Source organism: Nicotiana tabacum, chromosome 19, assembly GCF_000715075.1.
Source record: "Nicotiana tabacum cultivar K326 chromosome 19, ASM71507v2, whole genome shotgun sequence".
Lineage (NCBI taxonomy): Eukaryota > Viridiplantae > Streptophyta > Magnoliopsida > Solanales > Solanaceae > Nicotiana > Nicotiana tabacum.
Genome location: NC_134098.1, coordinates 106,598,358 through 106,625,554, shown reverse-complemented (window position 1 = coordinate 106,625,554; position 27,197 = coordinate 106,598,358). Strand labels below are relative to the sequence as shown.

The following is a 27,197-nucleotide window of genomic DNA, read 5'->3' as shown; positions in this document are numbered from 1 at the left end:
TGGGCTCGATAATGATATCGAGCTTGTCATTGATCGATCTTAGAGCTCGAAGCTCGCCGCTCTTACTTCGGATCTCGACCGAGCTTGTCATGCAGATATCTTTTGATCGAAACATTATCGTCTCGATCAGTCCGTACGACTGACCCAAATCGGTTTTGACCGTATACAGATAGTCCCCTCGTTTCTCGGAAAAGGATGTGGCGAGAAACGATATGATTTCCCAACAACTCGATCAGATATATACTGACATTTTCATCGATCCCGACCATGATGTATGTGATAGCTGTCCCATCGGTTCGGTTTTACCGAGGCATTTAATGTGTCAGACGGTGGTCGGCCACCTCTGATATTGAACCGTCATTGCTTCAATCTATAAATAGCCTTTCCTTTCACCATTCATCATTTTTACGTTTTCAATATTCCAAATTTTGCAAGTTCCTTTTCGTCTTTTCTGAGTTTTCTGCCTGTAAGCCTGTGAGTTTTACTTCAAACTCTTCCTTAGAACACCAAATACTTTCGTTCTTTGTTTACGAAATTTTAAATGGCAAAAACATCTAAAACTATTTCGCAAAAAGAGACCGCTTCTTCATCTCGACCTGCTGGTGGAGAGGATGTGGAAGAGCCCCACCCTGAGGAATTCGTTCCAGTTGGGTGTTCGACCGTAGGTGATTTTAAAATTGAAAAGCCTTCTCCGAGACCGGGTCGGTGTGAGCCGATGTCGAGGTACCAATGTTCAATCACCGAAAAAGTTCTCGAATAAGTCATACAAGAATGCAACTGGGATAATAAATTCTTAGTAATCCCATCGCCCGATGAATCAATTACTACCTACGTCGAAGGGTTCTTAAGTGTTTATACTTATCCTTTTACGTTAGAACCCCTAGACCCTGTCATCGTTGCTTTTTGTAAGAGGTACGATGTGACCCTCGGCCAAATCTACCCTTCCTTTTGGAGGATAGTGATTCTTCTTCGATTTTTCTCGAGCAAGGTCGAGGGGCGTATCTTCACCCTCGATCATCTTATGCGTCTTTACAGTCCCCGACTTTATAGAGGAGGGCTGATCAAGCTTGCTCGCCTAGCAACCAAAGCGTCATTCTCGAGCATAGACGAGACCCGGGATCGGGGTTGGATGGGCCGTTTTGTTCAAATCAGAACCTCGGATCTGATCCCTCCCGATGACTTGTCATTTCCCGAGAAATGGAATATGAGCCATGAGTAAACGTTTCTTTTTGCCCGTTTTGATTTTGTAATTGCTTTCTATTTTGTTGATCCATTTTTCCTTATCACAGTCGTAGCTCGAATGTCGGAACCGATCCCGGATCTTAGACAATGGGTTGAAAGCCTGGTGTTGCAGAGACCGTACTCCGAGCATGCTTGGGTCGAATTATCAAAGGGTCGATGGGAGGCCAGCAGTCATGGTAAATCTTTTTGTCGGCTTTGTCTCTTCATCAATTTGTATGGTAAATCTCCCTCTTCCCTTTTGTAGGACTTGGAAAAGATGTAGTCATGAGGCCGCCATCTAGTGGCGAAGAAGTTCCTGTCCTGAAGCAGGTGAAAGAAAGGAAGAGAAAAGACGTATCGGGCTCCCCGAGCTCGGAAAAGAAGAAACCGGCTAAGAGATCTCGAAAGCCGAAGGGGGGCTCTGGTGTTATGTCTTCGGAAGCGGTCCGCCATTCAAGGGACGAGCTCGAAGAAGGAGAGGAGAATTTAGCCTGCGTACGGGCTAATGTTGTGATTCAACAGTCTTCCAATTTGGTGGAAGCAGATCAGGGAACCTTGGCCATAATCCCAAAACAAGAAGAAGCCGAGATTATCCCTTCTCGAGCTAAGATGATTGGAAGGGATACCGAGGGTGGATCTTCTCGGGCAGTAGAATATGTTTCAAGGGATGAGTTCAGGATAGTTGACATTGGCGGATCCCCTCAAATTTCAGATGCCACGATTCGAGAGGCCGTCATGTTGGAGGATCGGTCCTATGAGGGTATTCAGGAGTCGGTCGATATCCATAATTTTCTGGAGGGGCTCGAGTCAGGTGCCTGGGAGGAGGTTACCGGTTTTGGTGGAATACCGGTACCCAAAAAAGCGTCGTGGTCGGGCTCCACCGAGCCTTCATCGATTCATAAACTGGTGGACCGATTTCCGGCCCCGAGTATCGATCCCGACCGAAGGCGGAAGATAGTGCTCTCCACACCTGCGGATACCCGAATTTTTTCTTCCCTTGTGGGGATTGCCAGTTACCTTCGGTCCTTAGTGACCGAAGAAGATCAATCAGTGATGAATGCGGTGGGGCCCGCCTGTCTCTTCAACGAGGCCCAACATGCTTTGAATCGGGTAACTCTGATGGCGTTTTTGTCGCTTCTTTTACACATAGTTGCAGGTAATTCTAATGTTTCTCCTTTTGTTTGAAGGCTTCGGTGTTACATTACGAGGCCTTTCTTCGAATCAGGTAAGAGCATGACGTCGAGGTTCGGAGCCTCACTGAGAAGAGTGACGTACAAGCTTCTTAGTGAAAAACTTCGAGCAGATTTGACAGTGACTCGGGAAGAACATGAGGAGATGGCTGAGCAGGTATTCCGAATGTTCCATGATAGTGAAGATGAAAAAGAGATAACCTCTAACGATACGATTCTTCAGGTTCGGTAGAGGATCGAGCAGATTGGACGGCTTAACTCACAGGTAGATGCGCTACTGGTTGAGGCAGAAGAATTTAAAAAGTGTATGGATAATCTTGCCTCGAAAAAGGAAACCGTCGAAGCTCAGTTAGAGCTGTCAGATGCCTAACTTCGATCTGCGAAAGAAAATGCTTTGAGGCTGATCGAAAAGATGAAAGAGCTTCAGCATCGGTTGGATTCGGCCAGTTTAGATAAAGCATATTTGGCCAAAGAACTCGAAGTGGCTAGATCTAAAGTGGTCGAGGCCAACAAGATAGCCGATGCCAAAGTGGCTCAGTTCAGGATCGATGTCGAGGTTAATCAAGCCAAAGCTGCGAGCATGGTCGAACATGCAAAGTGGCAGGCTCGGAGAGAGGCTCTAGAGGAGGTCAGAGTTCAGGGCTTCGATGTTGGGGCCGAGATTGAAGTCGCCAGGACTGAGGAGAACAAAGCTCGGAGGTTGGCCTTTCTTGAGGAGGACTCCGATGACTCGGGGGAGTCTGAAGACGAGGGCGATGCCGAGAATACGACCTCCTATGAAGATTGAGTCATTTAGGGCCTTAGGTCGATCGCTGCGTTCTTTTGATACCGCTTTCGATTTTTGTATAAAGAACCTCCTTTTGGAAGAGTAGCCGCCTCTGTACAAAAAAATTATAAATATAAATCTTTCTTCTTTTTGAAGAAAAATAGCCTTTCAAACTAAATAGATAGTTTGAATTTAAATCTCTGTTGCCTTCGAGCCTTGTGAGTAGTTTTGCTCGAAATGGAAATAAAAGTAGCCCGTAGGCTTAGTAGTCGAGTGAATGATTCAAACTCGAAATAATGTAGCCCGTAGGCATAATGGTCGAGTGAGTTCTTGCTCGAACTCGAAATAAAAGTAGCACGTAGGCTTTAGTAGTCGAGTGAATGATTCGAACTCGATGCAATGTAGCCCGTAGGCGTAATAGTCAAGTGAGTGCTTGCTCGAACTCGAAATAAAAGTAGCCCGTAGGCTTAGTAGTCGAGTGAATGATTCGAACTCAAAATAATGTAGCCCGTAGGTGTAATAGTCGAGTGAGTGCTTGCTTGAACTCGAAATAAAAGTAGCCAGTAGGCTTAGTAGTCGAGTAAATGATTCGAACTCGAAATAATGTAGCCCGTAGGCATAATAGTCGAGTGAGTGCTTGCTCGAACTCGAAATAAAAGCAGCTCGTAGGCTTAGCAGTCGAGTGAATGATTCGAACTCGATGCAATGTAGCCCGTAGGCGTAATAGTCGAGTGAGTGCTTACTCGAACTCGAAATAAAAGTAGCTCGTAGGCTTAGTAGTCGAGTGAATGATTCGAACTCGAAATAATGTAGCCTGTAGGCGTAATAGTCGAGTAAGTGCTTGCTCGAACTCGAAACAAAAAGCAGCTCGTAGGCTTAGCAGTCGAGCGAATGATTCGAACTCGAAATAATGTAGCCCGTAGGCGTAATAGTCGAGTGAGTGCTTGCTCGAACTCGAAATAAAAGCAGCCAGTAGGCTTAGCAGTCGAGTGAATGATTCGAACTCGATGCAATGTAGCCCGTAGGCGTAATAGTCGAGTGAGTGCTTGCTCGAAATCGAAATAAGAGTAGTCCGTAGGCTTAGTAGTCGAGTGAATGATTCGAACTCGAAATAATGTAGCCCGTAGGCGAAATGGTCGAGCGAGCGCTTGCTCGAACTCGATCCTGTTTGCATAATAAATCTTGAACATATAATATTGGTAAAGAAGAGGGCTTTCATTGCAAGTCATTATACATAGGTTCATATTTTGCGTCAGGGCTCGGGCCAACTACATAAGCATGGTTCGCCTTGACCATTTGTCTCTTACAATGTTTCCTGTTGAGACACTATTTGTCATGAAATAACGAAGTAACTTCCTTTGCACCGAGCTTGTTAATCATCACAGATGCGTTCAATGATAAAGCCCCCCAGTATACGAGGCTGATTTTAAAGAGGCCTTGAATACTCAACAGTAGTATCGTTTCCACTATATGGCTGGTATCGATCTCTGGTCGACTTTTGCTTTTTCGTAACGGACCTAGAAATCAACAGGTCATCTTCAACTCTTATTTTGGATTGATATCGATTGTGCATATCGGTCCAAGTAATACATGGGTACTCGATCAGATTTTGCTTCAGCCGCCGTGAAGCCATCGAGCTCCGCTCGTTTAGACCTTGAGTGAAAGCTTGAACAGCCCAATCGTCTGCGACTGATGGCAGATCCATTCGTTCCATTTGAAAACAAGCTACGAACTCCCTTAGCATCTCGTTATCCTTTTGTATTACCTTGAACAAGTCCGACTTTCTAGTTTTGACCTTTATGGCTCCGGCATGTGCTTTTATGAAGCAATCTGCAAGCATAGCAAAAGAATCAATAGAGTTAGATGGTAAATTATGATACCATACCATTGCCCCTTTTGACAGGGTTTGACCGAATTTCTTTAATAATACATATTTGATCTCATCATCTTCCAAATCATTGCCATTGATGGCACACGTGTAAGAAGTGACGTGCTCGTTGGTTTCGGTCGTTCCGTTATATTTGGGTATTTTAGGCTTACGGAATTTTTTGGGGATTGGTTTTGGGGCTGCACTCGAGGAAAAAGGTTTTTGAATGAATTTTTTCGAATCTAGCCCTTTTATCATTGGTGGAGCTCCCGAGATCTGATCGACCCTGGAATTATATGTTTCTACTTTTTTATCGTTGGCTTCGACTCGTTTTGTGAGTTCCTCGAGCAATTTAGTAATTTCGGGAGTAGTCCCCGATTCTTGCTCATTTGACTTCACTATGGCTGGTTCCGTTCTGTGGGTGATTTTTCGAAGTGGATTGGGCTCCGACCTGCTTTGTCCCTGAGTTTGGCTATCGCTATTTGCTGGGCTTGTAATATCTCGAAGATCATCCGTAAGCTGACTCCGATCTCCTCCACGTTATGGGTATCTCGAGCTACGGATCGAGTATCACCCCGAATGCTTCTTTTCGATTCGGAACGCTGATGCGCCTCTAGAGCTATTTGTGAATTGACTTCCAATGGTACTTCGGCTCGAATTTCGGGTGCTTCGATTCTAGCCTCAGTGCCATCATCGAGTGGCCTTCCGGCCCCGGGTGCCAAGTTATTGGTTTCATCTTGAAGGCCGGCTTCGTGGTCGATAGGTAAAGCCATTGCTGATTTGAAGTTGTAAGTTAGTGTAAACTGTAGATTTATATCAAACAATCACTGTTATCCTTAGCCCCACGGTGGGCGCCAAACTGTTGACCGAAAAAATCGGATAACGTTAGATTTGTGTATGGTTCTAAGGATATGCGATACAATTTGATATAAATCGTGTAGAGAAATAGAGATATGTGTATTCTTGACTATGAGAATACAAATAGTGAGCAAAAAGAATGAATAAGATAAAGTAAAACAAGCACAAAGAGATATCTTTCAATATGAAAAGTGATATTTTGTTACAGTGTGTCCTCCTTGCTTATAATCCATGTCCCTCTTTATAGTAGAGGGATCCTACTTTATATACAATAAAAAAATACGTTAGTGGAGAGTCCACAATGTATTGTCTTTTCCTCGATTTCCGCCAAGATGCTCTCCCATAGTGCGGTTGCAACGGCCCTAATCTGCGATCTCGATACTAGCTCGAGCTTGGTGTTGGATCGAGCCCTCGGCCTTAGCCCGAGCTCGATTCTGACTTGGGGTCTCGGTATTCGGGGTGAGCGTTGGTCGGTCCATGCATCTTCGATAATCTCCGCTTTGCCTCGTAGTTCGATTTGGATATGGGCTCGATAATGATACCGAGCTTATCATTGATCGGTCTTAGAGCTCGAAGCTCGCCGCCCTTAATTCGGATCTCGACCGAGCTTGTCATGCAGATATCCTTTGATCGAAACATTATCGTCTCGATCAGTCCGTACGACTGACCCAAATCGGTTTTGACCGTATACGGTTATAAAGTCATATAAAATGGGAGATTAAGTAACCCGTGTAAGGAGATAAATTAATTGATGCAATTTGAGATCTACCTAGAACGGAAAAGGGAATAAAGAAAATACTATTACTATTCGTATCACGCTTCTAATAGAACATTGAGGCCCCGTTTGGCACAAATCTTTTTTTTGTTTTTGCTTTTTCTCGATTTTTTTACGTTTTTCAAAATGAGTGTTTGATCATGAAAATTTCAAATTTTACTTGAAATTGAATTTCGGAATTTTTCAAAAAATTGAAAAAATCTAAAAAGTTATTTTTCAAAATTTTCACTTCAAATCACTCACAAAAATTCAAAAACAGCTTCAATTTGTATTAAGATCCAAACACAATTCTAATTTTCAAATACCATTTTCAGTTAATATTTTTTTCACTTTTTCGGAAATTTCACTATTCTTATTTCCGAACGCCCACTAAACCTCCACAAAATGACACCTTACTCAAATGAATTACACCATTCTAACTGGACCTTATTGGTATCACAGTTGTTTCTCTTCTTCAACTTTGGTGATTCTCATTTAAAGTGTTGGAATAGGTACTCTAAAACTGGTCACTTTTCTGGCATAACACTAACAAAATAATCTCCTGCACTGGCCCAAAAATAATAAAGAAATAGATACTAATAAAATGGTCAAGATGCTCGAGCAATAATGTAATACGAATGTCAAAATAAGCTGCCATGTACTTTGGGAAAAATTATTGGCTAATGGGGAATCAAGCTCTAGAATTCAGAAAGTCTAATTAGGGAATTTTTTTAACCTTAAGCAGCCATGTACTTGAGACCTCAAACAAATCTTGGTAGCATAGTAACTAATTGCAGATTTGTTATTTTAAATCATAAATGCAGTGAACTATTGCACTTATTATTTGCTCGTCACAGTGTATATCAAGTTGGTACAAACATATTTTTTCTATAAAAATATTAACCATATATTATACGGCTAAAGTTGAAGACATCCACTGATAGAGGCCACGACAATAACTTAGCTAGCGTTTGGACAATAGATTTGATTGTAACTTAAAAAAAAAGTTTTTGAAGTTGTGTTAAAAAGTAATTTTTAAAAGTTGAAGTTGTGTTTAGAGTTTGGACATGCATTTTATTTGGAGAAAAATTGAAGTTTAGGGCAGTTTTTGGGAAATTTAAAATTTTTATTATCCAAAATATGATCATATTTCGTAAACAAACAATGTTTTCAAAAAAATTTGAAAAAAAAATAAAGCCAAAATTTATGGCCAAATAGGAGCTTAATTTAACCAAAAATAATTAGCCAAAAAGGACAATTACTTAATTTAAGAGTTGACCAGCCCCTTGCGTTAACCCTATTTTTGAGCCGGCAGTGCAGTGTTACTGCCTTACGGAGTACGGACGCATTCGACGGACCTTCCTTTTGGATTTTTACTCTGGTACATTTTTAAAGCATGTTTGACTTGAATTTTGATTTTTAATTAATTACACCTAATTTTAATTGCAAATAAATATTTGATAATTATGATAACGAATTAAAGTTTTGCTGGAAGCAGCATCGGTTTAACGATGCTTACGAAAATTATTTATTTGTACAATGAAAACAATGTAAGTAAATTCCAGTCCAACACGTTTAATTAAAGGTAAGCAAAAAGAGATGTAAAATAGCTTCCCCAAAATCAGAATAATCTGTTTGGTTGATACCGTATAGGTCGAAATCTGTCTCAGTACTTGGGCAAAATAACATCGAGAAAACAGTCATCCGAGGTCGACCAGGAGATAGCGAGGCTCGTGGTCGAGATGCAAATGATGGTCGATGCCGAGTATCACAAAAAAAGTTGTAACTGCTAGTTTATAAGTAAAGGGAATTAAAGAGAATATTTCATTGAATATTCTCTCCACTTGTACTGCTAGAGTTTATTGGGGGTATGTCTCATGTAAATAGAAAAAAGTTAATGAATAGAGGCATGTGATATTCATTGTGATAATAGCAGACTTTGCTAAAAGATTTTTTATCTCTTGTAAAGATATAAAGACTACATTTTTATCAAGATTCTTTCTCATATTATTCCACACGTTTTCATCAGATCCAGAATGTTTCGAATGTGCTAAGATCTGTCTATCACTTATCATTGTCATGAGGAATAATTACCTAGCTCATTGTTTAATGGGTGAACCACTTCTCCTATTTATTTAAATGTCATTTATTGTTATTTATTGCTAGTTACTTATCCATTAATACAGATATCTTTCGAAACACATATTGAATGCTACTGTCGATTCTCTACTAGATCTGTCTAAACGTTAACCATTTTGTTAGAATATATATCCAGAGATATTATCATTAACCAGGTTTAACCCGTTATTGTATAAATATAATCGGTGAGTATATTGTTACCATTGGGGGATTGTTATAATCATTGTATATTTATTTTCTTATCCATGCATTCCCTTATCATGAAAAGAGACTAACCAAACGTTTTGTACAGCAAAAAATAGCTAGATAATTTAAATTTTAAATGATAGTATAAAATTATGAATTTAATATTAAAAAATGTGATTATATTAAGAAAAGAAAAAGTATGAGAAGTGTAAACTTGATAATATGGAATATGCTATAATATATGGTCGTCTTTATAACATAATCGGTTAATTTCGAAGTTAAGGTTCAAGATTGAGATTTCAAACACAAATTGCTTTGCACTTATGTGTTCGTTTATGCATTTTGAAACTTTTCCTTTCATTTTGCGTTCTGTCCCAAATTGAAATCACTTTGAGGTACAAAATTCGTCTATAGTCCTTGCGATAATGTAGAATTTCAATATTTACCTTTTTATTCAAAACTACTCCCATTTCTTTTTTACGTTATTTAAGTTCACCATTATTTAGTATTAATTAAGTAACACATTTAAGAAAGTGATAACGCATGATTTAGACAAATGCTGTTATGTATTAAATATCATTCTTAAGTAGCATGTTATAAGGCAATAACATGCACTATGAGAGAGTATTAATTTACAATCTGTGAATAATCTATTTGTATTAAATTCATCAAATACTATTAAGCTATTTCTATTAAAGGCCACAGGTAAAGTAAAAAGCATACAGTAGTGGGAAAAAAATTAAAAATTGTCAGGGAAAACAAGGAAAAACTTTGAATTGAGGAGAAGAATATAATGACATGAGGCTAACGTGTGCCTTGACATCACTGTATAGGTTTATCATGTCAATTGTGGCACCGCACCATTAGGTTTGAATTTTCTCATCTAGAAAACACCAGTCCCCTTCAAACAAAACTGACTCCTTTTACAAATACGACCACCCACACATGTATTGTACATTTAAAAATTAAATAAATTTAAGTAAGTAATCCGATTATTAGATTACCTAGCTTTATTATTAGTACAATTCTGTATTTGGGTAACAAAACAAATCAAATAAAGCTGTCATTGTCCTTCCACACGTACCAATGATATCATCTTTCTATCTATATAAATAAAGGCCCTCCCTCCTAATCTTATTGCTATCAAAAAGTAAAGCGCAAATAAATCAGCGTAATTTTACTAGTTCCCATCATCATTTTCTCTCCATCTCCTTTTTTAAGCTCATTACAATGGCGGAAACTGCTATAGTGACAAAATCACAAAATCCCCATATCGTAATTTTACCAAGTCCTGGTATGGGTCACCTAATCCCTCTTGTTGAATTTTCTAAGAGACTAATCTCTCAACACCAATTTTCTGTCACTCTTATTCTCCCTACTGATGGACCTATCTCGAATTCTCAGAAAATTTTCCTGAATTCTCTTCCCTCTTGCATGGATTATCACCTTCTTCCTCCTGTTAATTTCGACGATTTGCCTCTTGATGTTAAAATTGAAACTAGAATCTCCCTTACTGTTACGCGTTCTCTTCCTTCGCTGCGTGATGTTTTTAAAACACTTGTTGAATCCAAGAAAATAGTTGCTTTTGTGGTTGATCTTTTTGGTACTGATGCATTTGATGTTGCCATTGATTTCAACGTTTCCCCTTATATTTTTTACCCTTCTACTGCCATGGCTTTGTCTCTGTTTCTTTACTTGCCTAAGCTTGATGGAACCGTGTCATGTGAGTACAGGGAGTTGACTGACCCGGTTCAGATTCCGGGTTGTATTCCTATCCATGGCAAGGATCTTCTCGACCCGGTTCAGGACCGGAAAAACGAAGCTTACAAATGGCTTCTTCATCATTCAAAGAGGTATAGAATGGCTGAGGGAATAGTAGCTAACAGTTTCAAGGAATTGGAAGGAGGAGCCATTAAAGCTTTGCAGGAAGAAGAACCCGGTAAGCCACCCGTTTACCCGGTTGGACCACTTATTCAGATGGATTCGGTTAGTAAGGTTGATGGGTTGGGTTGTCTGACGTGGCTGGATGAACAGCCACGTGGCTCGGTTTTGTACATCTCGTACGGGAGTGGTGGGACCCTCTCTCATGAGCAGCTCATCGAAGTTGCATCAGGATTGGAAATGAGTGAACAAAGGTTCTTGTGGGTAATTAGATGTCCCAATGACACTGTAGCCAATGCCACTTATTTTAATGTCCAAGTTTCAACTAACCCTCTTGATTTTCTCCCAAAAGGGTTCTTGGAAAGGACGAAAGGGTTAGGTTTAGTGGTGCCCAATTGGGCCCCACAAACTCAAATACTTAGCCATGGTTCGACGGGCGGGTTCTTGACTCATTGTGGATGGAACTCGACTCTGGAAAGTGTGGTCCACGGAGTAGCACTCATAGCTTGGCCACTTTATGCTGAACAAAAGATGAATGCGGTTATGTTAACTGAGGATATTAAAGTGGCACTGAGGCCAAAAGCCAATGAAAATGGAGTAGTGGGAAGATTGGAAATTGCTAAAGTTGTGAAAGGATTAATGGAAGGTGAAGAAGGAAAAGGAGTGCGCACTAGAATGAGAGACCTTAAAGATGCAGCAGCTAAAGTTCTGAGTCAAGATGGTTCTTCTACAAAAGCACTAGCTGAATTAGCTATTAAATTGAAGAATAAGGTGTTAAACAATTGATATAGCCATTAATTATTTATATGTTTCTAGTTACTTGTTATAAGCTGGTAGTAATTGTGCTTTTGCAGTTGAAAAGTTAGACATGTATGGCTTATTGCTTGCTTTGTGTACAGCCATGAAAACTAGTATCTACTCAACTACTCCCTCCTATTTTAAGTACCACTCGTTTTTAGCAAATTGAATTCCAAAATATTTAATGTTCAAGAGATTACTTCGTTTTCCAAATCTATTCTTCCAACCTCCAATTAGTGTGTACACACACACACTCTCGCAAATTCTATTTCGGGATTTCTAACAAAATAGATTATATTTTTTTCATTTACACTTAATAGTAATTGTTCTTGAAAAATGAGATAGCACATAAATAGAGTAAATATTCAATAAGGAGAGGTCATATTTTAAGAGATAAATAAGGGTAAAATAGTCTAAAATTCCTTCTAATTAATGTTTATTAATGAGCGTATAAAATAGAAACATGACAGATAATTTGAGACGGAAGGAGTAGTAACATATTCAAAGAGAGAAAAAAAAGAATAATTTAAATAAATATTACTATGTTTAAGGTTATTAAATATTTTGCTTAGGGAGTGTACAAAGCATTAATCAAACGACAAATAATATTAGATCATAGGAGTGAGTAAATTTTTTCTTTTATCTGGTTAATTATTTTTATTACTATGAAGTAGTAGGTAAGCAGGGTGGGATGAGTGATCAGCAGTGGAGGAGGACCCAACCACTAAGAAATTGTGTTAAAATCATGTTTAAACATGGTGGGCACTTGGAAATTGGAATTAAATGGAGTTGTTGGCTGGCATTGACAATTATGTCTATCACCAGCAGGAAAGATATTTACTGTATGTGTCTTGTAGTGTGAGTACTGAGTATAGTTATTTAAAAATCGACTAAACTAATTGTACTGTACCGAATCGATTTTTAGGTTTTTTTTAATAAAATTATAGATTTTTATATAAATCTATAACCGTACTGTTGCGGTCAAACGCACACGCAAGTATACGCGGTCGTCAAGTAATAAAGTGACTAAAAGTCGGATGTCGAACCCACGAAGACTTATGATTAACTATTAACTAAATTAGACTATCCTAATTATCTAAACAAGAATTAAACCTAAAAATATTTGATTCTAAACTAATTAAATAAAAAAATATAAATAATAAACTTTGAACAGAGAAAGAGCAGATTTTTTATGATATCAATGTAATGAAAACGATCTAGGGTTATGGGCTATCTAACAATCATATTGTATTCTTAAATTGAATTTACCGACTAATTTATCTAGCTTATTGGTTGACAGGGTTAATATTGCTCATAAGAATCTGTCGAGTTCTTACTCGCCTATTCAAGCTAACCTAACGCCTATATGTCTATGGAGTTAGAATCAACAAGAACGCATGTATAATTCCTGTAAATCAACCAAGCAAGGCAATTAGGTATATGTCTATCCTAACCACGAATCCGTTCCCCAATGCCCGAGTTCAAGAACTTGCCCTACTCAATCCTATATGCAATATAGAATTCCCACTTTCGAGTTCAATTCTAGATTCGTAGATAATATTCAATTGGTGATCAAGCAATTAAATAATTAAGTGCAAGATTGAATAAATAAACTAATATGATAAATCAAGAAGTCAAAATCAATATCCGAATAACAATAGTCATGAAAGAACCACAACCCTATAATGTGAAGTTTAGCTCCATATAGACATGGTAGCCAAACAACAAATCATACAAAGAAACATAAAAATTACTAAGTTTGGTGGGAGAAAGATGGAACTTGATGAATTCCGGCCTCCACAGCTTTGTCGTGGCTTTTTTCCCCTTCCCAATATGTTAGATAACCTAAGGAGGCATTTTTGGCTTATATATTGCGTACAAAAGTCATGGGCCAAAGTTTTCCTATTCCTAGTCCAAATCGGCTTCACGGATTGATGCTAAGGTGGATGCGACGCATCCACCTCGTCCTCCATTTCTCAGCTTTGCATGCGAGGGTGGATGCGACGCATCCAACCCTTGTTCCTCCATCTCAGCTTTGCCTAGATGCGGATGCTATGGCGGATGCTATGGGCTGACTTCACTGCTAAGGGTGCACGAAATCTGATTTTTTTCTAGACTGGATGCGACGCATCCAATCTCTCTTCCTCTACCTAGAGCACCTTTTCTTCATATTTTTTGCACTCCAAACACCCTAATTCACCACACACAACTCAATTAGTCGTAAAATTAATAATTAAACCATGTTGGGCATTTTAAAGATCAAATAACATCAAAAAACGGTTAAAACATGGGTAAAGTAACATCAACACATATCGAAATATGCCAAACATCACTACCCCACACTTAAACCTTTGTTCGTCCTTGAACAAACCATCACTATAGTAGACAAAACAAAATTAAGATCTTATCATTCAAAGCACACCACACCTATGACCATGGTCATTTGCCACAATTAGGCTCTAGAATATGCATCATATGCACTTACCTTTACTTGTGTCATTCTTTTAAAAATATTCAAACAAAGACAACATGCTCACAACAATCCTAACCTCAAAAACCGACTCAATGTCACAATGCACTCATGGCTTGAACACCCAACATCATAGAGAAGTCTAATAACGTTACATATCCCTTGTGAAAACATGTGCCCTCACAACAAAAATAAGAGAGCGAGTTCAATCCACACATTCGAATCTCATGATCAAATATATTTTAATGACTCACATATATCAAAGAAAATCGCTCACTCTCACAGAGAAGTCACATGCATGCAATTGGTACCATAGGCTTGCCCTTAATGTAAATCTCTACTAATGTAAGCTCGCTCGATCTAAAATCAATTAGGACTTTTTTATGGTTGTAATGTGGGCTAAGGGAAAGGTAGGATATATTTTAGGAATAGTGACTCAACCTCCTAAGCACTTTAACACATCATCAAATAACTTAAGCGCAAATTCTTCAACACCACTTCAATTTCACAAATAATATCACCCCCAATAATATTTTCTCTTTCTTTAAGCACTACTTTAATTCATACCCACTAGCAAGAACAAGACAGCAATTTATTCATCTATATTTTTCTTTCTTTTTTTTCCAGATTTTTCTCTTCTTTTTTTTTCTTTCAATTTCCGCTAGTGGTGTATTATTTTACAAAATAAGTGCACCCTTCTTTCTTTCATTGGTTCCACTCAAAAGTCACCCCACACTTAGTCCCTTCTTACTTCTTTTAGCGCTCATCTAACAATTAAAGTGCTTTAAGAGGTAAAAGGATCAAAACAATGTCAATTAAGAATAAAAAGGGTATAGGCTTGTAATGTGGGTACCAAATAACAGGTCTACAGGCTCAAAAGGGTTAACTAGGGATAGATTTTATTTGTGATAAGCAATAGGCTCAAAAAAGATCAAAGAAAGCCTAAAATCATTTTTCAAACCGAGTATCACCTAAAATTTCGCTTCAACTCACATACCGGGCAAGTTCTAGACACAAGTACAATACATGGACAACACAAAAACCTCACCACACATGGCACATGACTCACTAAGGACGATCACATTCCGACTCTCAAGCAATGCAAGTATTCACGGAGCCACGAGATATTAAGTATTAAACACAAGGTGAACATAAGTCATGTAAACGAGACATAGGCGCCACAAAACATGCTATCCAATTTAACAAGGCATCATCAATAAATTCAAATCATACAGAAGATACTACACATGCCAAAGCATAAATATGTTACTATCAAACAAGTCAAGGGCGCCTAGGTTCATCATTCTTGCTCATTTTATTCACTAAATTCCTAATCTACTCGGAAAGAAAAAAGCTACCCGGTTCAAACTACATCCCATGGAAAAGAACCGAGGCACAAAGAAAAATCACATGGGATTATTACTACCTAAAGAAAGCTAAAAGACATATTTTGGATTTTTGTTTAGACTTTAATCCCTCAAGAAAACTGTCTAGGAGATCAATCGTTGGGAAAAGTCCAATTTTTCTACTTTTTTCGTTTTTTTTAATTTCTTTTTTTATTTTTTCTTTTTTATTTTTTTTATTTTTTCTTTTCACAAAAGCTACTACACTTAAGAATGAGTACTACAACTAAGCTAAAATAGCACAGAAACTCATCCAAACGATCTCCTCACCCCACAATTAAAATTTTGCAATGTTCTCAATGCACACTATAAATAATAAGAGGGTAAACGAGGCTCCCTGGTAGGCCAAAGGCCGAAGTAATAGTGGCTCACGAGGTACTCAGACTTTCCCCAGGCATCGTCCTTTGTGTGGGCACCCCACACTTAGTCCTCACCATCTATTCCCGCCTGTCACGCGGGTGACCCAGGTTCGATCCCCGATAACGGCGCCAAAAATTTATTGCGGCCAAACGCACACGCAAGTATACGCGGTCGTCAAGTAATAAAGTGACTAAAAGTCGGATGTCGAACCCACGAGGACTTATGATTAACTATTAACTAAATTAGACTATCCTAATTATCTAAATAAGAATTAAACCTAAAAATATTTGATTCTAAACTAATTAAATAAAAAAATATAAATAATAAACTTTGAACAGAGAAAGAGCAGATTTTTTATGATATCAATGTAATGAAAACGATCTAGGGTTATGGGCTATCTAACAATCATATTGTATTCTTAAATTGAATTGACCGACTAATTTATCTAGCTTATTGGTTGACAGGGTTAATATTGCTCATAAGAATTTGTCGAGTTCTTACTCGTCTATTCAAGCTAACCTAACGCCTATATGTCTATGGAGTTAGAATCAACAAGAACGCATGTATAATTCCTGTAAATCAACCAAGCAAGGCAATTAGGTATATGTCTATCCTAACCACGAATCCGTTCCCCAATGCCCGAGTTCAAGAACTTGCCCTACTCAATCCTATATGCAATATAGAATTCCCACTTTCGAGTTCAATTCTAGATTCATAGATAATATTCAATTGGTGGTCAAGCAATTAAATAATTAAGTGCAAGATTGAATAAATAAACTAATATGATAAATCAAGAAGTCAAAATTAATATCCGAATAACAATAGTCATGAAAGAACCACAACCCTATAATGTGAAGTTTAGCTCCATATAGACATGGTAGCCAAACAACAAATCATACAAAGAAACATAAAAATTACTAAGTTTGGTGGGAGAAAGATGGAACTTGATGAATTCCGGCCTCCACAGCTTTGTCGTGGCTTTTTCCCCCTTCCCAATATGTTAGATAACCTAAAGGAGGCGTTTTTGGCTTACATATTGCGTACAAAAGTCATGGGCCAAAGTTCTCATATTCCTAGTCCAAATCGGCTTCACGGATTGATGCTAAGGTGGATGCGACGCATCCACCTCGTCCTCCATTTCTCAGCTTTGCATGCGAGGGTGGATGCGACGCATCCAACCCTTGTTCCTCCATCTCAGCTTTGCCCAGGTGCGGATGCTATGGCGGATGCTATGGGCCAACTTCACTGCTAAGGGTGCACAAAATCTGATTTTTTTCTAGATTGGATGCGACGCATCCAATCTCTCTTCCTCTACCTAGAGCACCTTTTCTTCATATTTTTTGCACTCCAAATACCCTAATTCACCACACACAACTCAATTAGTCGTAAAACCAATAATTAAATCATGTTGGGCATTTTAAAGATCAAATAACATCAAAAAGCGGTTAAAACATGGGTAAAATAACATCAACATATATCGAAATATGCCAAACATCACGTACCGGTAATTAGGGTAGATTTTTTATTTTATGAAAATAAACCAAAAAAATACCGAACTGTACCGAATAAATTTACATATGAAAAATATATTTATATATTAAGTTAAAAATAATAAAGTACTAAATTTTTCCTTGGGTCACGGAATTATGAAAACTTTTACAAGCCAACAAGTAATTAAGATCAAAATCCTAATTCCCAAACATATTATGCTACTCCTACTGAAACTAAATTATTTCCGGCATATTCACTAGCAAGACACAAAGTATTCTAACGATTATGAGTAGCAAACTACAATGCATTTAATATTTTTCCTTTTGTATGATTTATATTTATCTTTTTGAGTATTTTACATTCTATAGACTTTATTTTTGAGTCCCGACTTAGTTAAGATCTTTTTACTTGTGTAATTTATCTTTTCTTTGACTTAGTGTAATTTCTTTTACGCAGCGGTAGAGTAGTTGATAGATCTATACTCTGACCATCTTTTATGTTTTCATAATTCATAGTCATTTATACAGTAAAACTGTCAAGACAATTTTGTTAAGTCATATAAAAGTATGTATGTTATTGCATTATACTTTTACTGGTGACTTTTATATGGCATTTAAAAAAATATCGAAAATTAACCGAACCATACCGATACCGATACCGAAGAGAAACCGACATGATTGGGATGGTTTCAAAAAGTTTAATTTTGGTTATACATAATAGAATAACTGAAAAAATTGATATGATACAAATTTTATAAAATAACAGGTCGAACCGAACCATTGACACCCATGCTGAGTAGTATAAATTAACGATAGTTTTTGCATGAAAGGACAAGCAAGAGAAAGTGCGAAACATGATTTCTTTAGTGTCATTTTTTCTTTGCGTTTTGAATTGCTAAATGGATTTTAGTTGTTTTTTCTATTTGTATGTTATATAGGTAGGAATAATTGTTATGCAGATCCTATTCCTTCAAAATTCTTTGCGAGTTTATGTTTTATATATTATCCGAATATTTTTCATTCATATCTTGGTAATTTTTATCTCCCTTAAAATTCAAGTTCCAAACGGGTTCCAATTTATTTAAACTTGCTTCTTGCAAGAGCAACCTAAGGTTTACCTCTAATATAATTAACATTTCTCTAAATGATGTGGAGTAATTAATTATTACCTCTTCGAAGCTTTTCTTGCTTCTGGTTTGTTTCCTTCTGCATAGTATTTAGGGGTGTACAAACCGAATCGAAAAATTGCACCAAACCAAAAAATCAAACCAAATCGATTAAAAAATCCGACTAGGTTTAGTTTGATTTGGTTTGGTATTGAGTAAAAAACTCGAACCAACCCGACATATAAATAGTAATTTTTATGTATACTTTTAAGATTTTATATAGAATTTTCTTTAAAAATGTCTAGATATATTTGGGATTTCCTTGCGGATATAAAATTTAATAGAATATGAACTGCTTCATATTTATTGACCTTAAATGCTGGGTTGTATGATCACTTTCTTATCAAGTGTTACTAAAATTTGTCTATCTCTTTGTTCTTCCATATTCATATCATATGTTAAGATCTATTAGATTCTTATATTTTTTTCGAATGTGAAGTGATTATTAATATTTAGGTATCATATTGATTTTTATATTTAATTACTAAATTTGGTTAACCTGAAAGTGTACATCAACAAAAAATTATTGTTAGACGACTAAAAAAATAACTATTATGTGTTACTAATAGAATTCTCCCATAAGAATTTTTTAATCAATAATATGTTTGTCAGTTTTTTATATTTTTACTAAATATATATTTACTTATCAAATATTTAACAAAGTAAGATTGAAATAATATTTAAGTAACAAAAAATCCGAAAAACCCGACAAAACTGAACCAATCCAAACCGATATAGTTGGTTTGGTTTGATTTTGATAAAAATCGAACCAACCCGGTCCATGTACACCCCTAATAGTATCCATCAATTTGTTAAACAAAATGGTGGAACTTATTTTATTTCTTATCTTTGTCTCTAAGTTCATCTTTTGAACCCCACAAATAATCAATGTTGCAAGTTTATTTATAGAAATTTTACCTCATATAGCAAAGGTATACCCCCTATTTATTATAAACTAAAATTATTTTAAAATATTATTTTTTATAGCTACTTTTTATAATTTATAGCAAAATAGGTATTTATGGTATATACAACCATTGAGGCATAAAATACGCTATTTATGTTTTTCCTCTTTTTCTTTCAATTAACACACGATTCTCTCTTAGAATTTTTCTTTTTTATCTCTCTCTCTCTCTCTCTCTCTTCCTTCTCTCTCTCTTCGAGCAACTCAAGATACACGCCCTAGTATTGATGGCCGACGAGACATTAGAATCTCTCTCTCTCTCTTCGAGCAACTCAAGATACACGCCCTAGTATTGATGGCCGACGAAACATTAGAATAGAGTGGAAGGTAGCAAGGAAACAGAAAAGAGTGAATTTTTTAAACGAAAAAGAGCAATGTGATGAACTCTTATCATAAATTTATTGTACGGATCCGACGAACTTTCTTCTCTTCTTGGCCGGAAAATGCCATCCCCGACGAACTTTCTTCTCTTCTTTGCTATTTAGTCACATACAAATGATACGAATATATTGTATTATGTACAAAGTCACTCAAACACATTGTATTTTTGTATAAATATATATTTTTGCCTATATTTATGTATTTTAAAGGTTTGTATTCTTTTAATACAACTGAATACACATGTATTCATATAGACTGTACATACAGTATGCATGAATACAAGATATAAACATTGAAATACACTAAAAACAAACATTAAAATAGAACAGAATATAAACAGTGAATACATTTAATTTTAAAATACAGTGAAATATACTGAATACAAATAGAAATACAATGAATACAACCAATGAAATATACTAAATACGAGAGTAATAACTACGGGTGTACATAGGTCGGGTTAGTCCGGATTTTTCAATTACCAAACCAAATCAATTGTGTCAGATTATTAAATCTAAAACCAAACCAAACCAATAAAACTCGAATTTTTTAATCTCGATTTTTCTCGGATTTTCGGTTTTTTCGGAGTTTTTTTCGGTAAAATCTATATATAACTTGCGCTCCAAATATATCTTTAATCCTAGTAAGATACAACTATATAAGGTGTTTTCCAAGAAAATAATACAAAATATGAGATGTGTCATGGCATTATCCTAATAATATTCAACAATAAAGATAATAAAATCACATAATATAAATATTGCTAATTAAAAAGCCATAATAAAAATAAATATAATCTAAAAGTACTAAGTCATGGTAAAATAAGTAGACTAATAAGGGAGTATTAATTACATGACTAAACGCTAAAGAAATAATAAAAATAGGTTATGCATTTTTATGTAAATTATTGCAAAACTAAAAATAGATATCCAACATATTGTCATTCATAGTATTGAATTGAATATCTTTTGTTAGCATTAGTATTGATTTGATTTTGGTTTGGACTTTTGTTAGCATTATTTGAGTTACTAACATTTATGGCTATAAAACTTATTGGAACATTCAAAAGTTCTAAGTCCAACCTTGAAATAATACCTTAAAAGATAAAATTATGAAAAAGTTTAAGAAATATTTATAAATTACATCACAATAAGTATATTTATATATTAAATATATCTAAAATTTCTATACATGTAATGGCAGGTTGGTTTGGTTTCGGTTTGACTTTCTTTAGTTAAAACCAAACCAAACCAATTATGGTCGAATTTGTTTCCAACACCAAACCAATTCAAACCAATCTATGGTCGGGTTTTTGTTCTCGGTTTGACTCAGATTATCGGTTTAGTATAGTTTGTCGGTTTCCTTTGTACACCCCTAGTAATAACATGTATTAGGAATAATTAAAATATTGTTAATACAAATACAATTGAGTATACTGAATATAAAATAGCGAATATAGTAAATACAAACATTGAATCTACTGAATGCAACAGCAAAAAAATATATTGAAACACACTAAATACAAAAGTTAAATACAATCGTAATATACAACCGAAATCATTCTAATTAATTGGGTTGATAATGAGGCATGTTAGAATTGATTTTGTTGAGTTATATTAGGAGTGTATCATGCTAATTGATCCTATTTTCGTTATTAGACAGTTGGACATACATATTTTTAAAGTGATTGCTGTTACTGTATTCATGAATACATGACGCGAATACATGTGAATACAGTCGCGTACAGCTATAACCCCTTATTTTTAGGCGACTTTTGTTACTGTATTCATGAATACAGTAACGCGAATACAACGAATACACTACCGTAACAACTGAATAGTAATTATAGAAAGTTAATAGCCACTAAACAATAGATGTTTATCAAAATTTCTTTTAATAAAAAGGAGAGTTCAAGAGCTTCCGGTCGTCATTATTATATGTTTATCCTTAAGCTATTGTCGATCAGGATGGCCAATTGTAGGTGATCAAACATTAATTTAGCAAGTCCGCCATTTTTGACTCGATTTCGAATAATTTTTCACACGTTTATCATAGTATCATTTGTGTGTTTAGTGCTTATCCTCAAAATAAAAAGAAGAAATAAATATTTTATTGAAGATATAAGTGATGGTCATGTACATCAAATCATAAGACGTGATGCTAGTGAAACCACACGTCAATAGTTTGAAACCGATTTTTGACAATATCTTTTGCATTATATATAGCTTTGGTCTCTCGCAGTACAGGACAAAATGAACTAACAAGCCAGCGGTTGATATTTCTCTAATCATTTTATTAGCATATAAATTTCCTACGATGACAACCTCCATCACGTACCAAAGTTCAAATACCAAAAAGAATAAGTCATGTTTACTTCTAGATAACTCGAAATATTAATATAGTCTTGCTTGGACCTTTCTGTCTAATTAATCTACTAAAAATGTTTCACCAATAACCGGGTTGTGGGGGTGGATATCCAAATTTGTCAGCAGGTACAGTTAGCTGAAAAACTCTATATATAATTGGACAATTTATCAAAATATATGTTTATATTAAGTGCGCATCGATTATCACAAAAAAGTAGAGAGTACACTTAAATTCCATTACAGTAAAATAAGAACTTAGATTTACTTATGCAAATAACACAAGCCCTTACATAAGATAGAGTATTAGTATTATATTTTCGAAATGATATCCTCTGCGTGGCATCAGAATATGTCGATCCACAATATAATGACAATAGAATGACCTAGAGATGATGCAAGTAATTTGAATATAACTTTTTACCTGACTCTCTCGTGTTAATGAAAGATAAATAATCTTTGGGATAGTACTTTTGAGCATGACATTATACGATGGAGGGAAAAAGAGGTGTAATTAATAATTAATGAGATAGAACTAAACCCTGATTTATCTAACGCTTGGACAAAAGTTAAAAAATACTACTTTCTTCCGTTCACTTTTACTTATTCACTATTCTAAAAATAAATTTTTAAATTTATTTTGTCTACTTTTGCATATTAAGAGAAAAATAATTTAGTTTTCCTATTTTATCCTTAGCATTAGTTACTCATTTCAAATCATTTTTCAAATTCATTAAGACTATACACCAATTAATATGGATATCATGATAAATTATACACTTTATTTATTATTTCTTAAGGGGTATGCAAAGTCAATAGTGAACAAGTAAAAAAAATGAACGAGGGAGTACTAATAAATTCATTGATAATGAAAATTAGCTGAGGGTCTATCGAAAATAACTTCTCTATCCGTCCAGAATAGGGGTAAAATTGCGTACATTTCATCCTCCACATACTCTACTTGTGAGAATACACTAGGTGGTTGTTATTTTTATAATGAAAATTAGGATTGCATGGATCAATTCTGAAATGTCCCACCACTATATTATACATGGTCACACAATATATGAAAGCCGACTTATTAGATACTCCGTATTATAAAGTTATCCAATATATTCATATATCACTTTCTTCATTCATATATAATTTTTCTTAGCATGGGTCTATAGGAGAAGTGTGTACTCAGACCATACGCAAAAAATCTTTGGATTATAATCCTTTTCAATAAATAAATGCACAGTAAATGTTCAAAAAATTTTCCAAAAGAATTAACCTGAATAACCGTCTATCTAAACCGTTTAAATTAAAAATAATCAGTCAATATTTTATATATAATCAATATTTAATCAATTTATACCGATTAAAAAAATAAACAATAAATCTAATCTACTATTTATGTAAAGTTCTCATCATAAATAAATTAACCCCATAAACTTTGGAATAGGAGAAAGAACTGTAATGATAGCCGTCATGATTTTTCTTTTGTCTTCCGTGACTTCGGGTCCCATTTCACATTGTCACAGACTCACAATAACGATATTTCATACATCTTCAAATGGTAGAAATTCAACTTGTAAGGAATTATTAAAGTAACAGTGGGTCTTACCTCTACCCCGAAGACCTTACCTCTACCCTTGGATAGAAAGATTATTTTTGATAGAAACTCGGCTTCATCCCTCCAAGAATTACCCACTTTACTTTTGGAGTGACTCGAACTCACTACCTCTTGATTGAAAGTGGAGGGTGCTTACCACTAGAGCAACTCACTTTTGTCTGAATTATTAAAGTAAATGTATTTATATTTTCTGCTTCATTATTTAAAGAAAAATTGATACCACTTTTGGTCATCTTAGAAAGAAAAAAAATACAAGTCTTTCCTTTTCAATTGAATCATCAACATCTCATTGATTTAAACAAGCTTCCAGTCATTATGACCATGTGATTGTTTGACACCTATTTCATCTAATTACTATTACTTGAAAGAGAAAAAACACCTTTTTACTTTACCCACTTCATTAATTATTCTCCTTCTTACATGAATACTACGTATCTGATGGTACTTATTACCTAAATTTGTAATCAACTGATTTGAGACAATTAGGAAAATCACCGGGTAATTTGAATTGGTGTAATTACTAGGATAGTAACTACACATTCTAATAATTACATAATTGTATAATTACGATAACATGTTTGTTTGTCATAGTGTAACTACAGTGTAATTACAAGTTTACTGTTTGATTGCACAAGTGTAATTACACAGTTAGATTAAATTTTAAATAAAATAATTATCAAAACATAAAAGTTAATATAATAAATATATACCTATAAATTTTTATAAGTATAAATGATATTATACTTGGTATTTAGGATGTATATTTTTTTATGAATATAATATACATTAATTAGTAATCATATATTTATAACTAATATTATAAAAATAATTTATATATATTTTCTAAATTAATAATATTTAGTTTAGATACTTACAAAAAACTAAAAACATACGTTCTGTAAGAACATCATGGAATTCATGTTTGATAAAAAAAAAATAATATTTATAAATATAATGTCATAACATTATTCAAACGTTTGACAAAACTAATCTATCAATTCTAACTAAAAAATGAACAACATGCAATATGAGCTAATACTACTAAAACAAGTAATTGGAACCATGAATATAACACAATTTTAAAATCTAAGAAAATAAATAGTTTAACATATGTCAAATTCCAACATAATAATAGTAAGTTCTACTACAACTCAAGATTAGGAAGCATAATAGTTTATAACCACATTCAACAATGAAATTCCACTTTAATTGCCTCACTCATTATATGCCAAGTTTGTTAAAGAGTCATTAGTTCTAATATTAAGAGGTGTAGTTTCAAAAAATAGAATAATAAATAAAATATAAGCAATTACATGGAATCATAAGAAGTAAAGGTAGAGAAATATAAATAATGTACAAAGAAAAATATATTTTAAAATTTCAAAAAAATTAAAAAGTAAAAAAAAATAGAAATAAAAAGTTATAAAGAAAATAAATTAAAATAAAAACAAAAAGGAAAGAAACTAAAAAGCAACTTTATAATTACATAGTGTAATTACCACCAATTCTCACACCCCCCTGAGAATTGAAGAGTATAATTACATCCCCCCCCTCCTCCAATTACACCAAATTCTATGTTGACCAAGTAATTATTTGATCAAACAAATTTGTTAAATTGTATAATTATACTCAATTATACCCAAATCCAATTCCTATATGGCTTTCCAAACATACTGTTATACATTTGAGGAAAACAACAAAAGAAAGTAGAATCGAAAATAGTGAGAAGTTGACACTCGAGTGCGTGGCCAGACCTTCTTGAGGCTCGGTCATATTTTTGGGCCAAGACTAGAGCATTTCTATATATACTCAATTTTGTGGTTACCATTAAATTTATATTCACTTTGCATAAATATTTATAAGTCTATTCATTTTAGGATTAATTTTAAATTTATCGGGTCTAAAGTTAAAGGAAAAAAAGTTTGACGTGCAATGCGCTTAAGGGCAATTAAGTCCAAAGTGCAAAAATTACATTTAGGGGTCGTTTGGTATAAGGTATAAGTAGATATAGTGCTGGTATAAAATTTTAATATCACCTTAATAATTTATTTGGTTAGCAAACCTGGTATAAGTTATCCCGAAATTAAAATTAGTACCGGAATAACTTATACCTTGTAGGGGTGGGGTAATTAGTGCCGAGATAACTTATACCTTCTTCTTAGAAATTATGCAATTATTATTTTTAATACAACATACCAAACAATGGATAAAAAACAATACCAGGATAACTAAACTCAGCATAACTAATCCCAGCATAACTTATCCCAGCATAAGCCGTATTCAAACCAAAAGACCCCAGTTATCCTGGTATTGTTTTTTATCTACTGTTTGATATGTTGTATTAAAAATGATAATTGCATAATTTCTAAGAAGAAGATATAAGTTATCCCGACACTAATTACTCCACCCCTACAAGGTATAAGTTATCCCGGTACTAATTTTAATCCCGAGATAACTTATACCAGGTTTGCTAACCAAACAAAGTATTAATGTGGTATTAAAATTTTATACCAGCACTATATCTACTTATACCTCATACCAAACGGCCCCTTAAGATGCACTTAAGGCCAAATGAGTCAAAAGTACAACAAATATTTTCATGCACTTAAAGCCAAAATAGGTTTGAAGGATTTTTTTTGCATTTAAGGTGCACTTTAGGCCAAATAGGTTTGAACTGTAACCCATTTCATGCACTTAAGGCTAAATATGTTTGAAGTGCAAGTTGTCGAGAAACAGAAATTTGTTCTTCGAATTTCAACACCTAAATCTACTCTAAATGATCTCAAATTTGAACCATTACTTCCAAATATCATAAAGAACAAACCTCAATCATCAATTTGTCAAAATAACAATAAATCTAACAAACCCATTTTGCAATTAAGAAGAAGAATAGGAGACCTAAGTAAAAGCAAAGAAAGGAGCGCCACAACAGCTCACTAATGTAAAACACCATAAATCACCTTAAAACCTGCTCACAAACACCATGCAAATTTACCGTCACCTTTGTTTTCACATTGACGAAGAAGAAAGAGGAGGATAAGGCCTTAAGTTGTGTGTACTTTGGATACTAATTATTTTTTTAAAAAATATGGATACAAGTTAAATGGGGGCAGCCAAATAGGGCGCCACATGAAATTTTTACAAAAATATTCCAGAGTAAGTTCAGAAAGAACCCAAATTCATGGTCCTAAAACAATATTTTTGAAAAGAAATATTGCGGACAAATTATACATTTTTCTGGTTGACCAAAATAATTACATTCGCTGGTCAAACATATATTATATATATATATATGTTATATGTATGCACAATCTGAAGCTTTGGG

General features: G+C 34.9%; 1 protein-coding gene across 1 annotated transcript; it reads left to right on the top strand.

Annotated features, from left to right (window-relative positions):
- Positions 1-10,070: 10,070 nt before the first annotated feature.
- LOC107829970 (hydroquinone glucosyltransferase-like) lies at positions 10,071-11,873 on the top strand. The gene has a single exon (XM_016657469.2). The coding sequence runs from the start codon at positions 10,212-10,214 to the stop codon at positions 11,646-11,648; it is 1,437 nt and encodes a 478-aa protein (XP_016512955.1). The 5' UTR covers positions 10,071-10,211; the 3' UTR covers positions 11,649-11,873.
- The last annotated feature ends 15,324 nt before the right edge of the window (positions 11,874-27,197 follow it).

Excerpts from the sequence above, each read along its gene's own strand:
- LOC107829970 (XM_016657469.2), top strand. The coding sequence starts at position 10,212 with ATGGCGGAAACTGCTATAGTGACAAAATCACAAAATCCCCATATCGTA.